This window comes from Onychostruthus taczanowskii, unplaced genomic scaffold (assembly GCF_017590055.1).
Source record: "Onychostruthus taczanowskii isolate IOZ18803 unplaced genomic scaffold, ASM1759005v1 scaffold10, whole genome shotgun sequence".
Taxonomy (NCBI): Eukaryota; Metazoa; Chordata; class Aves; order Passeriformes; family Passeridae; genus Onychostruthus; species Onychostruthus taczanowskii.
In genome coordinates, this window is record NW_024496526.1 from 12,880,247 (window position 1) to 12,898,603 (window position 18,357).

General features: G+C 41.7%; 1 protein-coding gene across 1 annotated transcript in view; it reads right to left on the reverse strand.

Moving 5' to 3' along the window:
* The window catches only part of LOC121336300 (von Willebrand factor D and EGF domain-containing protein-like), a 165,807-nt gene that overhangs the window by 94,212 nt on the left and 53,238 nt on the right, over positions 1-18,357 (reverse strand). Inside the window, 4 exon segments of the mRNA XM_041405320.1 lie at positions 4,068-4,141; positions 7,193-7,410; positions 11,873-12,008; positions 13,270-13,359. Coding sequence (XP_041261254.1) covers positions 4,068-4,141; positions 7,193-7,410; positions 11,873-12,008; positions 13,270-13,359 — 518 coding nt within the window.

Here is an 18,357-nt window from a genome sequence, read left to right on the forward strand (position 1 = left end):
AATAATCACTGACAGTGGACCCAATCCAACCCCCTGGAAGTCACTCTGAGTCCTTCAATTAAGTCATGGCATAGATTGCACAGCACAAACCTGCACCATGCCTAAATTAGAGCTTTCAGGCGCCCTCAAATCAGTTGAATGGATAATTGGATGTAGTCAGGTAAACTTTTGTGATGTTTGTGCAACTGTAATTGTGATAATGATTCTTTGGACAACCTTGGAGTTGCCTGTAGCACTAAGTAGGCTTAGAGCAGCTCTTGCATGAGGGAGTTCTGTGTGTTCAGAACCAGCCACTACTGTTTGTGTCCAAATCTCCCTCCACAGTGCCCTTCCCCACCCCGAGAGTCTGCAGCAGGGGCAGCCTGGGTGAAAAGGGGTCCCTCCCTCCCCCTCTGTGTGCTTAGATTGTTTTGCAAGGGGGAAGAAAGTTCTTGTCCTGGCACAAAGTCATGGCTCGAGTTATGCTCTTTATCCAGTAATTATAAAACACTCCTGTTTGGCTATGGCAGTGAGCTTCTATAGGAATAATTTCTGTTGGTAAATCATAAGAGAGGGGGTAAATCATAACAGAAGGGGATATAGACATATGTAAACTACTACTACCTAGTAGTGTTCAATTACCTCACACCCTGCACTTCCTTTTCACCAAGCTGCACTTCACCTTTGTATTTATTCAGTGTTTTTTGTGGTCATTCCTGAAGATTTTCCACAACAGCTTTGCCACCAAATGATTTGATTTGCTGGCACGGCACTCCAGGCTCCTTCTTGCTTTGCTACTAGGAACTATTTCATGGTAGGCTTGACCCTATGAAGAGCTGGGTGATGCTGAAGGACGTTCTCTGCTTTCAGAGCGTTCATCCCATCACGTTGCTCTCAGAGCAGATGTTTGGTTATATTCAGCAGGCACTGGATGCCTGGGAACACCTAAACTGCTGCAGACTATCAAAATCCCAGCACCTGGCAGGGCTACTCATGGCCAGGACTTAGCTTGGGCTCCTATGATGAAAGTCATTAAAGCCAACCACCAAATGGTGCCATTTCCTTGGTGATAATATTGATGGGATAATATGGATTAGTGTAAATTTTTGAGAAATCTGAAAAATCTTTTAACCTTTTTTGGTTAGATAAAATGCAAAATAACATAAATGATGTATATAGTTCCCCAATCAAAAGAAATTTCCCTTTTTACTTTGCCCTAAAAGGATTTTCTGCATATTTAGTTTTAACCTAGTACTTCATATTTAAGAATCTGCGATTTATGGCATGAAAAGCTTTTATATTTATAATGTGCCATAACCAGTAATGAGGGCTATACTTTTGCTTTACCAGGCTTTCACATTTGTTTAATTTAGAAGGTACTTTGCTATAAAAGGAAGTGCTCTCCCTGGATTTTAGCTGGTATAATTAACGTTTTTTCACATCTACGCTCCAATATACACAAATTGATTGTGCTTATGCTGTAAAATATGACACATTCTTCTTTGATTTTCAGTCACTGCCTTTGGTGAAAAGAATGAAAAGATTACAAGATAAATATTCCTACAGACATATATTAGCAGGAGGCACAGCAAAGAGGAGTGCTATTAAGGAGTGGGAGTTGGGTATTTCAGTTGTCTCATGAATAGCTAACTACCTCAGATGTAACGTGAGCTCACTATGTCGGATTAAAACCACTGGAAACATCACAATAGAAGTTAAAATTACATTGGAAGTAGCCATTTCAGTAAGAAAATTGTACTGCCAATAAGAAAAACACTTCCAGTCTTTTGATTTTTGTACAATTTTTCAATTTTTCAAATTCATTCAAATAACTATTTTTATTGAAGTTAAATTTTACATTTTTAATGATTTTAGTTTAAATTTTGAAAACTCAAAAGGGTTCTCATTCCAAACACATTTTCCCACGACATTCCCTTCCATGAAAAGATGGGAATGCTTCCCTTCCAGACCTCTGAGTCAGCCTTTGCCTTCAGATTATAGTTTTGTACCAGGACAGAAGCAGGAATTGCTTTCCTCACTCCTTAAAGACAGAGCTTTAAAATAATTTGCTAACGTGGTAACATTTTTTTTGGATAGGCAGTCAAAGAAGTTGCTTAACTGATGTGTAATAAGGTGGCCTAATCATTATAATAATTGAAAGAGAAATTATTTACAATAATAAATGGGAATATAAGTAGGAGTAATGGGACTGTGAAATGATGGGTAAGAAACTTGGCTGAATATCAAGAAGTGATACATCTTAGGGAAATAACCTAGTTATTGAGATGGACGAAGCCCCATCAGCGTGGCTCATTTAAAGCTGCACTGGACAGAGCAGTGATGAATGTCTGTCCACAAGGAAAAACGTGCAGCTTTTGAGGGGCCAAGCTGATCCTGGGTTCTTCCTCTTTCCAGTCTGTGTGACTCTGAGGCAGGATGGCACAGACTGACGGGCTTTTCCAAACTCCCTGGGCCAAAACAGAACATAAATTGCTTAGAAGCATTTCTGTGTGATATCAACAATAGGATTAAAAAATTAGTTATTCAAATAAAATTGCTTTATTTGGCTTTAGACCTTTTTTTTTCTCCCGTGGAAGCAATGTAAAAATGTGCTACATGGCTGGAAGGGTGTCCCCATTCCAAGAGGTACTTTTTAGCTATTTATAACTCCCTAAACACAACAATCTGACACTGCCTGTTCACAGCCCTAAATCAAAAGGGAGTATTTTAGAATATAAATGTATAGAGAGGTTTGAAATAATACTCTGATCTAGTTTAACATCCCAGAGTTGAAATAATTGCAGCTACATGAGGTATGGGAATATCTTTGAACATCATGCAGCTCTAATGAAGCTTCCAAAGCAAGAAAAGCACCCAAACTTGTATGAAACAAGTTCCTGGCCACACTTAAATGCTGTTCAGCGAAGCAGAAAGGGGTCTGGGAAACTGTGGATAAGCAGAGCTAATCTCCTGTCTCAGACTGCCCAACTGATGTGAAAACTTTGTTAGAACCAGAAGTGTAACATTGAATGGAGTCACTGCCTTTCTTACTCACATTTCAACAACAGATTTCTCCAGGTTTGACATCATTTCAGATGCCACCTCCAGAGCATGTTGGACTGAAATTGGGATGTCAGGATAGCAGAAATTCCCACCTGCCAAGCCTTTGTGGATGTTGTGCACCCAAAGTCATTGTCTGTGCCCTCAGGAGGTCAATGGCAGAATGACAAAATTGGAATGTCATCTGAAACATTTGCAACATTGGATCAAATGTGCCAGGTACAAATTTTAAAAACTTTCAGTGGTGCCAATTAGCTGGGATAAACAGATTAATGAATGATTAAGGAAGTTAAATGTGGAAAAGTTCTATACAGTTCAGGCTGTCAAACACAAAGGCACCACTTTGGCTCAGTAAGTCTTTAAGCAGCTCATTGCTGGGTAATACAGAAGGACATTTGGACACTACAGGAGGATGTACAGTTTTATTTTTGCATTCTTCTCCTGATATTTGACACTTATAATTTCTGCATTTCTTTATCTGAGACATTAGAGCCATCTTTATGGGGTTTTTTGGGTTTCTTTATTATTGTCAACTCCAGCTGGACATAAACCAGCTCTGGAAACAGAAGAAATCAAGAGCATCCTTCTGATGAGTGACTTTGCAGCAGATGTTGCTAAACTCCTGGGAAGGCTGTCCCTGCGTGCTGTGCTGCCCTGGTGACATAATGTGTCACTTGGATGGCACTGGGGTGTCACTGACACAACAACTTGTGGTGTAGACACCCTCACAAAGCCACTAGTGATGGTTCCATTTGAAGGACATTTTGGAACCTGACCTTTGTCTTGTAAAAATTATTCAGACTCAAACCCATTGCTCCTCAAAGATTAATCCATTTCTAGTCCTTTTGTTAAAAGGAGTACACAGCTGGAAGGAAAGCACTTGTGCTGTTGGAAGGAGAACATTCCTCATTGTGAGCAAACCTGTTCAATGCTTTTTTGATATTCTAATGTAAACCCAAATGCATGCCACATCCAGAAACTGATAACTGCAATAATTGAGCCAAATTATTTCAAAGTAAAATACTCACCATCCATCAAATGTGATAATGTGTGGATCAGTGAAAGAGTAGCAGTTCCCTGTTGGGAGGTCTCGAACTGTGACCTAGTTAAAATGAAATGTGTAATGAATACAGTCTACACAGCAGTTTTCCTTCATTACTGTTCCTCACAAAACATGAGGGGCAGGATTCATGGGTTAAGTGCAAACTACAATCTGACTTCTGAAACATGATTGCAGATGGGGACAAAACAGGCTTTGCTTTCAAACAACAGTGTTTAATCATAGCCAGTGAGCGAGTTCAAAGTGTTCCTGTTCATCTGATGCAATGTCTTCCTTTATCTGGTAAAAGCTCAATTTTTTTTTTTTTATTAAAACTTTTTGCTAAGGAGCAGATCATTCACTGAAATTACCAGGAGAATAGAGTGCTCATTAAATTGTACTAATTTTAATGCCTGAAGTATGGTAAAAATGTGTGCTGTAATTAAGTAACATTAGCATGTTTTAGTAGTAGCTGCCTGTCCCCTGATTTGACCTCAGATTTCCCGTTACAGCATCTGAATGGCTGATTTATCTATTTGATGTGGATATTGATCAGATATTGATGAGGAAGCTCCAAATTACACTGCTTTAAATATGTGGGTGAAACAGGAAAGGATCTACTGCAGCTGCAGAGATCTTCATCTGCATCAGCCCTTGACTCCTTGGGCACCAGCAGGGTCACAGAGGAGCTGAGAGAGCCCTGGTACCCTGCAGGGAGCAGATGTGCAGGCAGGGCTCTGCAGCTGTAACACCTGAATCTCAGGCACTGCTGGGCCCACATTGCCAGGTCTGCTCAAGAGGGTGGTTTTTTTTTAATGGCTGAGTGCTCTCCTGACCAACTCCCAAAAATGCAGCACTGGCTTGTGTAGTGATTTGTGATATGAAGAGCTCCCAGTGATATTGGTGGGAGTGATGGAGTGCTATGGTTTTCCATTACCCATCCTGACAGACTGATTTCTTGGCCAGGGCTGTTAATTCTTTGCTCCCTCCCTGCCCATGAGGAGCCCAGAGGTGCACTCCAGTTAGTTCTACCAGGATCCATGGAGCAGGGAAGAAGGATGGCTGCTATATCCCTGTGCAGTCTTTCAGTGACAAAGCAGAACTTGGCTTTTGGGAACAGGGGTGAAATTAAATAAATGAATTAGAGGGTGAAGATAGAACTTCAGTTCCTGACAACATTCCTCACCTGCAGCAATGCATCATCTGTATTTCAAAATACCCCGAAACCAAGACACAGAAACACTTAGATGCCCACCTGTGTCTGGCACAACAAACTTTTAGAATGATGGTCTTGAGGACGGAAAAAATGAACCCCTCTTTGAACAACTTTTTGATCTGGGGTCAGCTGTATCATTTGGATTTACTCTGTCATATGAAGTGTCTCAGAATTCTCCCATTTTCTCCACAGCCTCACAAATCCTAAGTAAAAATTTAGCACAAACAAATCCATGTGGCCCTTCCTGCTCTGTTCCTTCTTGAATGAAGTCAGCAGAAGACACAATTCCTGGTTGGAGGCAGGACAAGTTTGCTGAGGAAATCCTGTTTACAGGTATCTAGACGTGTTAGGAAGTTCTGCCCACCATTTCTGTTCAGTTTTCAGATAAATCAAAAATATCTGAACAAGTCAGAAGGATTAAAGATTATGTGGATTTTAATACATGGACTTTTTCTTGCTATGTTGCAAGAACTATGTTACATTAAGGCCTCTAATTAACTACAAAGCAGCAATGGAAAAATGGGGGGGAGGGAAGTATTGTCTATTATGCTTCCATATATCAAGTTTTAACAGAGATAAATGGAATTTATTATTAAAATTGATTTATTCAATTTCACACTTGATACATCTTCATATTTTAATGAAACTATTTGTAATTTCAAGAAAAATATGAGTGTGTGAGTGCACAATGGTGAATTAGCTGTAATTTCTGGTTTAAGAACCTTAAAAAGAAGCCAGTTCTGGAGATGAAATGTTATACACCCATGCTAGGCATTTTGCCTTTGAAGACAAACATTCTTTTGGTCCAATTTAATCTTATTCTCTTATGACAAAATCCACAAAAATTTGGGCAGGGAATTTGTGGATTTCACTGGGGGGCGGTTTTCAGGTACTTAAGATATGCCGGCTTGGATGTGCCCCTGCTCTGAGAAATTTAGCTCAGTCAAATCTGTGCTCTGGTTAATTTTTTGGGATTACAGCTCTCAAACCTCCCAGCTGAGGTGCTGAAATAACTTCCTGGAGAAAGGGCTGGTCCTTGCCCACCACATTTCTTTAGCCAGGCTTTCTATAGGGAAAGTGTAGCTTGCCTTCCTGATTTTTTTTTTTTTTTCGACATTTTCTAGTGGTATAAATGAAGAGATGGAGCAGCCACATGTGTCATTGAAAGAGTCCTGGCAATTCATAGCACAGTCACAAACTGAACACAGCACTGCTGAAACCTCTTCTCCTCTGTCCTTTCTGAGGCTTTGCCTTTCCTCTGCTTTTTCAGAAAATGTTCTCCAAACGTTTTCTCCTCCCTTTTCCCCTCCCTCCTTCTCAAAAACATGCTCATTTCCTAACCCATGCTCTCCCTCTTCCCTTTTCCAGTGGGCAGAAGCACTCCTGGTACCTTCCGTGTTCCAGCTCTTGGAACTGAGGTCAGCACTGGTGTGCTGACTAATAATCAAACCTAAATCTGTCAAAGAACAGGGAATTCCATTTAATTTTCTTGGTGTATAGAGTGACTGATTTGCTTTACTCTGCTGACAGAGGGCAGGGTTAGATCAGATATTAGGGAAAAATTCTTTATTGTGAAGGTGGTGAGGCCCTGGCACAGGTGGCCGAGAGAAGCTGTGACTGCCCATTCTCTGGAAGTGTCCAAGGCCAGGTTGGATGGGGCTTGGAGCAACCTGGGACAGTGGAAGGTGTCCCTGCCCATAGCAGGGGTTGGAACGGGATGATCTTTAAGGTCCCTTCCAGCCCAAATAATTATGACAATCACCCCTAATTTTTTTTTTTCCTTTGGAGAAAAAAAAAAAGGAAAAAATAAAAGGAAAAAAAAAAAAAAGAAGGAAAGATAAAAAGAAAAGCCTCTCATTTAGATTTGCCAGATTTTCCAACTGATTTCAGGACCTAACCTTCACATCCCTGGGTGTGTGAGCCCTCCAGAGCCCATCCCTTGGCGCGGCCGGCCGAGCGCTGATGCGGCTGACGCGGGGCCCATCGTGCGCGAAGTCCGTCACGGCTGTCACCGTCACTGTGGCCGCGGCACAGACGCTCCCCGAGCATGGCTCTGGCAGCAGATCCACCCGGCAGGCCGAGAGGGCGATGTCGGGGGGCCCTGGGACCTGGCTGCCTGCAGTAAACACCAACACAGAGTCTGACAGGAGTCATCCGAAGTGCCGCCCGTACCGTACTCTGTTCAACAGGAACGCTTCCCGTTCCAGGACACGCAGGCCTCGTGTCCAGGGCTGAAAGGTTTAGCTGGGGTGTGTATTCTGTTCCTGTCTGTCAGAGATGGGGCAGTTATCTCTGTTCATTGGGCAGTTTTCTTTATCTCTTCCACAACCCATCCTCCCTCTAGGAAATATCTTCTGTTAATGGGTCATTAATTATCAATTATCTTTTGTTAATGGGCCAGTGAGTGTCCCTGTATGGCTGATAAAATGCCATCATCCCACTGGGCAATGCTCTGCCCAGGGGAGGAGCCAAGCATTCCTCCCTGGATACAATCTGAGCCTGGAACGCCCCAGCAGCCTTTGCCCACTGCATTCCCAGAGGAAGAGCAGGCCCATCTCCAGCAGCCCTGGAGCTCCAGAGGAAAACTCCCCCCTTGTGCAGGATCCCTGCTCCAGCAGAACCACAGCTGGCACTGCAGGAGGGCTGAGCCCCCATGGGATGGGACTGTGCCACCACCCTGACCCACAGTGGGTCAGAGAGTGTTCTGACTCTGTGAGTGGTTTGGTTTTTTGTTGTGTTTTTATTTTTTTTTCTTTTTTTTTTTTTTATACTATTGCATTTGGTATTTTTTTAATTGTCCTAGTAAAGAACCGTTATTCCTATTCCCATATCTTTGCCTGAGAGCTCCTTAATTTCAAAATTACAATAAATTGGATGGAGGGAGTTTACATTTTCCATGTGAAGGAAGGCTCCTGCCTTCCTTAGCAGACACCTGTCTTTTCAAACCAAGACACCACATGGGCTTTGCATGAAGACAGTTGTGACTGACTGAAGTTGGCATCCCTCTGCACTCTTCACTGTGCTGCTTTTTTATCCCCAAAGTTTGCTAAAAACTCGGTGGTGTCTATTTTTCCACAGGTACTAATATTTCTGGGACAACAGTGTTATCTTTATGGGTCCATGCCCAGGGAATGAAGAGAAGTCGTTCTCATCACAAAGAAAGAGATGAATCTGTGTTCTGGAAAACAATTCTCTTTCATTTTCTGGAGTAAAAGGAGGTGTCTGCTGGCCATTATTTAATTTAAAATAAACAGGTGTTTTGATGTGAAAAGGGAGGGTTCTTGAGTAAGTTTTTGGTGAACTATAGATCCACAACAGCAAGGCAAATGCAGCAGGTCTGTATTTGTATTTTTTGGCTTAGTTATGTTATGGTGTTTTACTTCCCAGTCTGTAAAATTATGATAGTTTTATTTGTATCCTTTGCAGAAGTATTGTGCTGATAAATTCACTAAAAAATTGAGGAAAAACAATAAGCTATGGAGATACTGGCTATGTCAGCATCTGTGGTGGCTAAAGAAATGATGTGCGGTGACAAAATCAGTGTGACAATGGCACTGCTCATCACATCTTTCCTAAAGAGACCTCTACACACAGCCAGAATGGCACTGACCCCTTCTCTCGGGTCCTGACCCTTTCTGCTGAGGTCTCAGGTGAAGGGCAAACCTGGATTTTTATTTCCATAGGTGTGTTTTCCCTTACACACACTGAATTATGATAGCATTTAGTTCTGAGCCATCTGCTCTGCACTACATACAGTGTGCATTTTCTTATCAAGAAGCCACTCAAGCTTTCATGAATCCTTTGGCTGGTAGGAAATGAAACTGTGGTCCTGCTGAAGCTAGTCAGAACCAAATGCTGATTTCAGGATTTACAGTGTTTCTTGAGGAATACTTAGTTTTCTGTCCCGGACCACTAATTATCATCAGATAAGAAAAAAATTCTAGAAATGGTGGGCATAAAATTAATCTGAGATGAAAACAAGTGATTTTCTGATATTAAAGTAAGTGATTTTTATATCATTCTTCCCATTTGTAAAATTGCTTAATAATTTCTAGAGATGGCATTGAAGAATTTTAAGATGGCATTTCTAACACAATCAAATAATCACTGTCTTATTCCTTACGAAAAATCTCATGAAATATAATTTAAATTAACCCTGTACAGTACTATGGGAACTGAACTAAAATCTGCAGATATTAATGACATTTTATGTCTCATATCAAATCCTTAAAGGCTGCCTCACATCACATCTTATAGAAAAGTCCTGGCTCATTTTCAAGGTTCTTGATTCAATTAAATTGAAGGTTTCCATGAAGAATAGTTATTGCCATTACAGCCCCATGAGCTATGCTCAAAACCCAGAACAAAAGTTTAAAATCAAAGAAAATCATCTTGTCAAAATAGTAGCGATAAACTTAACAGAAGCCCAACTCCAGTGGCTCTGCTGTGCCTTGGCGTTCATTATGATATTGTCTGAACTTGGAGAGATATTTCTGTGCTTGTAATTAGCTCTCTTATCACTTATTCCCTACATAATTAGCACAAGAGTGTAGTTATATGGATTCAGTCAGACAAGGAGCTTGTCAGTTAATTTATTCGGTATAAACGAATCGCAGCTAAAATGGTTTTTATTTTTAATTTCCAGCACTGTGGCCAGCACACATTTTTCAGAAGCCTGCAGTGCTCCTTCAGATAAACTAATGGACCCTAAAGACAATAAAGGCTCAGAGCAAATGTGGTTGTGCAGACACCCAGCAGCAGATCCTCAGCCTTAAGTATATATAGATAGCTCAGTAGATAACAGCCCGAGTGTCATCCCAGGAAATAGCCTCAGGATGGAGCAGCCAAGGGCTGGAGTTGGGTTTAGTTTAAGCTGCAGAAAACTCGGTGAGTTGATCGAAACTAACAGGAATTTTCCACTTCAGTGACAACTTCCTTCAAATATGAGTTAATTGGAGGAGCTGTGCCTTCCTCCTGGCACCTCTTGGCACCAACACATCAAGCCCATTGACAGCTTGCAAATAGAGCTGCTTCTGCAAGTCCTGTGTCCTCTCTTTCTTCCAGTCAAGTGCTCACTGTGGGACTGGAGGAGACCTTGGTGAGGGGTCAGTCCCAGTCCAGTGTGCTGAGCTCAGCCTCCCCCACCTGAGAGCTCCTGGCGCACACTCCCAGTGTCAGAGAGACTCTGAAAGCCTTGACGGAAGCCTAAGAAAATGTGAGTTAAACAAATGGCCTTGACTGGGACTAATTCCTGTCTGATCCTCAGTGTCTGAGTGCTCGGGGTCTGTGGGGATGTCCCAGCACACACCAGCCCTGACATCCCAGTTCCTCCGTGTGAGGCAGCCTTTCCTCCACCTGGCCATCCAAGGAAATCCATTCCCATGAGCTCAGAGGATGCCTTCCTGATGGAGCAGCCCAGACTCCAAGCCAAGAGCAGTGTGTAGAACAGAGCAGCACTGAGCCATGGAGAAATGCAAAGTACTGCACGTACGAGAGCCAGCACAGCTGCTGGAACCATAAGGTGCTGCTCAGTTTAAGTTCATTGTGTTATGATACCATTTAAATTATTTTCTTTCTTCTGTCTAAGCACTTGGCTGATGGTGAGGAGAGCTAGGAAAGGGAATTAAAAAGAGAAATATATCAGGACCTATCTGGGTTTTGCCAACATTTTTTAGAGCTGGCTTTTTGAGGGTAGAGAAATTGCAGCTGTAATCCTATCTCTAAACATTTTTCTCTTTGAATCACTTATGGAAGAGAAAAAAGTGACTTGTTATAAAAAAGCTTGGATGTTTTATTTAGTGCAAATAGAAAGTAAATACCCACGTGCCACCCTTAGGCAGGATGAGTATTCCACCTGATTGACCTGAAGGCAGCATTTACTGAATAAAAGGACAAGCGTTTTCTCAGTGACATTGTCAATGTTTTCAAGTTAATAAAATAAAAAAACCCTAAATGTTTAGAAAGAGAATAATACATAAGCACAAGAATGATTTTTTTCCTTCTGTATTAAGTTAGACACAAACTATAACCCAGCAAAAGGAAGCAAAAAGGCTTCACTATGCATTTACTGAATAATAAATTTGCAGGGGACTTTTTATTGATAATTAATGAAATTATTCTACCTAAGAACATTCCTGCTACAAAAAAAAAAAAAACACCAAAAAAACAAAAAAACAAAAAAAAAAAAAAAACACAAAAAAAAAAACAAAAAACAAAAAAAAAAAAAAAACACCAAAAAAAAAACCAAAAACCAAAAAAACCTAAAAGTGGAATTTTACGCTCCTGGAATTTAAAATAAGTTTTTCTACTCTCAGTTATTTCATCCATAAATCTCAACAGACTACTGTTCAGGTTATTGCTAGTCAGATTTATGGCTTTGGGGTTTTTTTCTCTCAAAAATCTGACAGATATAATCAGCTGTTTTATTTTGCAGATAAAAATATGGCCTAGTTTGCTGATTTTACGGCTTCTGCCCTTTGGTATTATTTATATATGACATTTTCTATTAGAATTCATTGTAAACGAAATACTGGAAAAAGCAATCACATTGATTAGATGTCAATATGTGAAGCTCTTACCCAAGTCCTCAGTACTTAGTTGCAAAGTAATTTTACAGGAATCATCCTGCCCAGGACAGGCAATGGGTACTGTGCTCAGGACAGTCAAAACATGCTCCTTGCCATCCTCTGCAATTTCTAGTGATTCTGGTAAGAACTGGAAATAAGAAAACAACTTTAAGATAATTTTGACAGGCAAGAGTGATGACAGATTAATCAGGCAACACTGACATCTATGAAGTCTGAAGTGGTTTTAACCAGTTATTAAGCTATTACTTGCAAAATAATAATAATCTTTATCATAATCTCCTCAATAATAATAAATTTTGCAATAGTGATCTTCAACTTTATAAGGTAAAATTGCTGTTAACATACTTTAACATTTTTTGGCAATTAAGAAAATGTTTGCAGTTCCTATATATAATGTGTAAATTGCTTCTCATTTCCAAATCAGAAAGCCACCTTTTATTAAGCCTGAAAATAATACTGTGGAATTTATTTAATTTTTAATATCCCTGGTTTAAAGGAGCTCCTACCCAAGTGCAGTAGGAGAAATAACATGGCATAAAATCTGGCATAACCTCATGGTCATGGGCTCCATGTTTGTAGTCTGCACCAGGTACAAAATAATTGCAAATTTTCACCAATTCCCCTTCCCTGCTATGGCAGGAAGAAGAATTGCTTTGCAGATAAAATATTACAGGTTTGGAGACCACTGCCCCCAGGACAGAGAGCTGGGGTTGTGCCTTTTCTGTCTGCCCATTGTCCTGGGAAAAGAGCAGAAACAGCACTCAGAGCCAGTCAGAAATGGGAATTTCCACTCCCTGAAAAATTCTGACATTTAAAAAAATTCCTCAGAAACTGTTCTTCAGATACCACACAGAATGGGCTGCCAGATGTTTGAAACCCCTTTGATGGAGGCATGACACTCGGATACTCAGAAGATCCCAAAATCTCCTGGGCTGCCAGGCTGCCAGCCTAATCCTTGAGTGGGATTGGACCTGGTCCTTGCACTCAGTGTGAATTTATCTTCAGCAACTTCTGTTTTGTAATGCCTGACCGTAACAAGATGATGGATAAAAATTCACATTTTGTCTTCACTTTGTTCTGGTTTAGTTACAGCAGCACTGTGCATCCTTTGTTTGTAGGTTTGTAGGTTTGTAGGGTGTCTTCCCATCCCACAAAACCCCCAGAGCTGTTCAGGGCACATTTACTAGCACACGTAGCTTTGCCCACATTGTGGCACATCAGTATCCACACCTGCACACGGTGCCAGTGGTGCTTCAGGGTGTTTTAAAGACAAACTGAAAGCCATTTTCTCACAGTGAACAGAACTGCTTGCGATCATCAGGATTTATGTTTCTTCATCATGATTTTCAAATATTCCCTAGTCAGTGACTCAGGGCCATGGGCGTTACCTTAATCCCAGCATAGAAACCTTTGCTGTCCTCAGGCAGTGACTGCTGCTCAGGAGAGCCCCTCCTAAAAGCTGTGACAGTGCAAAAGACCTGTAATAAATAAATAAACAGCACATGCTATAGCATTTCTTGAATGACATTTGTATAATTATGCATATTCCTGTTGATCAGAGTTTTCAAGCTTTCATTCTAGTGCTGAAATATGTTTTGGGGATTTAGGCTTTGAGAATATTTATATGTAAATTTTGAGATTTGGAAGAATTTTTGATGCATTTAATAAGCAAAGAAGTATGGCTTTTGTCTCAACAATTAATAACACTTTATCCTTATGATGTGTTTTCTTCTTCTTACAATGTGTTTTTCTTCTTTCTTTAAACACTCTGGTTTGTGATTTTGACTCATTTTACTAAGGAAAAACTACATTGTTCATAGATGTCACTGTCAGAATTCAGACATTTGCTCTTGGGATCCCAGATTCCAGTCTGTCCACTGGATCAAGCATCTTCCCTCTGTACCACGTTTGTAAGCATTTTATTTTAAAATTTAAATTTGATTTGACAGTCATCCAGTCTCAGAAACTGTGTCAGCAATAAGAGAAGCTTCTTTTTTTCCTTATGGTTTTATAAGAGATGATGCAGATATGCCTACAGGGTTTATATTGTATTAAAAAAAAAAAAAAAAAGAAAATTCACCCAAATAAAAAACTCCTCCAAACACAATGTACCAGGACACTTGTGTTGTATTCCTAGCACAGCCACACAACTTTTATCTCTGCTGAGCCTGCACACCATCTGCTAACTTAATGTTTCATTGGTTTCAGAAAAACCAAATTGCAAAATCATTTCTAGGATCATAAGATTAAAATACAGAAATTTTCCTTAAAGCAAATGACAATGGACTCTGAAGCTGTAGTTCTGAATATTTTTTTAAGTCTTCTTGGAAATGAAGTAACAGATTGTGACATATTAAATCAAATTCCAGATACTCAGATGACATATTTATAGCTGCTGCCTTTTTTAAGCCTCAAGTAACCCACAAGGGAGAACTGGACCAATCCAATTTATTTTGCATTATAACAAATGCCTTTGGATGGATTTTCCAGCATCACTCACTGGCCATGCTGGTGCTTGTAGCTCTCACCTGCTGGCTCAGGCACGACCCTCATGACCGCTACCTGCAAAGAAGGTTCTACACCAGGATATTCCCAGATTCATGTGCTCATGAGCTGCAGAACAGCCTGCAATGTTTATTTTAGCACCCTAAAAGTCCCTCCTCATTACCATCAAGTCGTGAGTTTCCTCCAAACTGAACAATCCTATTTCCTACCTCATTTGTGCCCAGTGGAAATTCCCCACCAGCAATACAGGGTCGTTTGTAGGGCTGTGGGGAAAAACAAGTGTTTTCTGTGCTCTTCAAGTGGATTATTTCCAGTTCAGCTCAGTCCCAGGCTTATGTGCCTTTTGGGATGGTTTTACCTTCACAATTTTTCTCACTCTCTTGCAGACAGCTCCAGACAGTTTGGCCCAGTGAAAATGGTGTCATTTGTTACATTAACAAGATGGAAGCCTTGAGGTCATACTGGGTGTACTGGGGGGAAAAACAGACAGATCTCACCTCACAGAGACACTTTGCAGTTAAAATTCCTTAGATATTTCATAGTTATCCAGCTTGCCTCTGAAGGGGAGCAAGTTGTTTCTCCTCAAGATAATAAGCCCCTGTTATCATTAGATATTTATTATCTCCAATCCTTCCCTAAAGGCTCGTGTTCAGCTTACAGACTTTTCAAAACAGTGCTTCTGCTAGGAAGGCAGAGAGTGAGTGTTGATCATGCTCCTGCAGCTTCTCCTGCTGCTGCCACAGGGAGAGACTGCAAAACCAGGATCTGGCAAGGTGGTGGCAACAGAGAAAGGGTTCAGATAATGCATATTCCCCCTACCAAAAACAAACAGCACTGACCCCCTTGCAGAGCTCATTGAGCAGATCACATGCACCTGCATTGCAGATGATGTATTTGCTCTCACTGGGCTGTTTGCACTTTTGGCTTCAGTGCTTTTAACCAAAAATATTCACGCTGAGATTCCCTCTGAGCTCAGCACGAGCAGTGTTTGTGCCCGGGAGGGAGCTGCAGCTGCCAGGGATGGGCACAGGGATGCCCAGAACTGACAGAGGATGGGCTGGTGATCTTCCCCAAAGTGATATTCTGGCAGATACCAGAACCCAGCCTCGTCGTATTTCCTCTCATATCTATTTTAGAGGTATATTCTATAGATAAAGTGCCAAACACTCAAATAAAAAATTACTCCCTAATGATACACAGAGATATCTGTGGACTATCAGTCCATCCCAGCTCAATCTTCAGTGCTTTTGGAGGTCAGCACAAACTTTAAAAATTCAAAATGTATGGACAGCCATCACAATTTACATTTTATTTCTGTCTTTTATATAATTCCCACTCTTGTTGGGTGCACATCTCACAATCAGCAGATATGTTCATCAGATACTGAACTACAGGTTGACAGTTTGTCACATAATTATGATAGTCATCCCAAGGAAGAGGTTTTTTTTTGCCTTCAGCTAAATACTAACTCTTTTTTCTGCACTTCAGTGATCAACTTTTTCTTTCTCTTTTTCTCTTCCCCCCCTACACCCATCTCAGGATGCAGCCTTTTTAAAGCAAAGAGATAAAAGCACCACTGACAGCAGTATGCTGATGGCCGTGACAAGTTAGGAAGTATTTTTCCGCAGACTCATTGGATCTGTTAAAAAAAAGTCAAATTCTATTTTTTCATTGTCTCTTTTAAAGGGACAGGTGCCCTTGGACAGGATGACTGGATTGCTTCTTAACATGGGATGCTTTCTTTTCCCTGTGCGCTGGCAAAACATCCCATGGGGCAGAAAAATTTCTTCTAGGCACAAAATTCTTATCAAAAAAGGCTCTTTTAGATAAGAAGTGTCTCCTTTCCTGTGTGTTGGAGCAGATTCCCCCCTTCCATGGACTCAAACAGAGTTGTGCCCATTTTGACATGAACCCCATGAGCAGCTTCTTTAGCTAAAAGCAGAAGTCAGTCATTAATTTGGTGAGAATCAGTTAGTTCTGTGAAACAATTTAGGAGAATATTCTAATCCTAGGACCTGTCACCATCCCCAGAAAATTTCTCTGTAATAACTTGCACATTAAAATGTGGGTATTTCCCCCTATAGCTTTCAGAATTCAGGTTTCCTCCAAATCAGTTTTTTCTCCTCGTTTTGATGACAATAATATCTTCAATTTCACCTTTCCCCTTAACCAGTTCTGAATGTGGTGTGGGTAGTCCAGGCTGGGGCAAGGATGGGGGCGTTTGCCACCAGATCCAGCTTTGCCCTGGCTCCTCTCCATCAGCCTCTCTGCCTGTGCTCATGCAGGGGTTCAGTTGACAAAGGCAGCTGTGGGGAGCTCCCTTGTCCCCATAAGGAGCCCTTTAGGGTCACCTGCTGCTGGCCATTCCCTCAGCAGGGCAGTCTGGGGATGCATGCTAACCCTGGGGTTGGATCCAGCCTCCTGTGGGTGTATCACCCGTGGCAGAGCAGGCTGGGGCTGCAGGGCTCAGAGTGACACTCCTGGATTGGAGGTGGAGGCTGGGCAGGGAACCACCAGGCCAGGTGAAAGGTGTGTCCTGATGGCTGTGGGGCAGTGCAGCTGCCATTGCCTTCTCCAGTAAACACTAATGGGCTGGGGTTAGAAGCCCTGCCGGGAGCTGGGAGGGCATGTGGGAGGGAGCTGTGGTTTACAGCCTTGATGAAAAGAGCAAAGGATGAGCAGAACTGAGGGATGACATTTCTAGGGAAGCAGGAAGAAAAGAAAAATAGTTCTCATTAGCTTGAGAAAATGATCTGGCTGTAGGTATTTGCAGAAAGAGGTAGGAACAAAGTCTCTGGGAAGGCTTTCCAGAAGGGTTAGCAGGAAGGGGAAAGCAGGGAGAGTCTGTCTTTGATTTAATTAATGAACTAGACCTTGCAGCTTTAGAACACAAATCACTCCCTGTGAGGGGCTGTTGGCTGTGGGAAGGAGGGAGCAGGTGCAGCTGTGTGACCTGGCACTGTGGGTAGCCCAGCTCTGCTCACTTTCTGCTGGCTGTACAGGAGGAAGGCAGCTCTTCCCAGGAGTCAAATGGCCAGGCAGTGTGGGGAAGCTGACTCTGGGTCATTATTCTGCTAAGGAAGGAAATTTTCCCAGGGTAATAGGAAGGTGTTTTATCATCTGCAGAGTTTTGCTCATCATCTCTCTGACCCTTTCTGCTTTAAAATCTCTGTTCAAGTTCACCTAGAGTTCTGTTTCTGCGGGTATGCTTCTCATTTTCTACCTGAAGGTTGAGGAAGAAATTGTAAACTCAGCTGTGACCTACAAACAGGCAGGTCTTCCTATTCCTGTTGTTGATTTTGACAAATCCAGTGGCTGGGAGTGGATTAGTACTTAAGATGGGGAAATGCCACTTTGTCACTTTGGAGTTCAGATGCTGGTGCAGACCTCTGAACTGGGCAGTGGCAGAGTCTGAGTCAGTGAGAGCTGAGCCAAGAACATGAAGTGACCCCAAAGGGGAGATGCTGAGAGCCAGTGCTGACTGGGGGTCTGTAGGATGAAACCTTACTATTTCTGGGAGAGGAGAAGGGGCAAGCCCTCAAGATGGCCTTCTAAGTGCTTGAGTATTTCTATAGGTACAGAATTAATATGATTTAACATTTATGAGCCCATATGCCCAGGATTTTCTGTCTAACTGCAATAAATGCAGTGAATCCATCATCTGGAATGAGCTGCTTCTCTCCCCTGGGCTGAGATGGGGCATCTCTTAGAAGTGCTGGCAATAAGACAAAAATCCTATTTTCCTTGAGAGATGAAGTGTAAGTGCTCTGCAAGACTGGCTTTCTTCAGCACCAAGAACAACAGGACTGTAAGATCTCTTGCTTCATCACTGGAGGTGTTTAAGGCCAGCTGGGATGGGACTTGGAGCAACCTGGCCTAGCAGAAAGTGTCCCTGCCCTTGGAGGGCGATTGGAACTGGGTGATCTTTGGGCTCTCTTCCAATCCAAACCACTCTATGAAATTTCACGCTT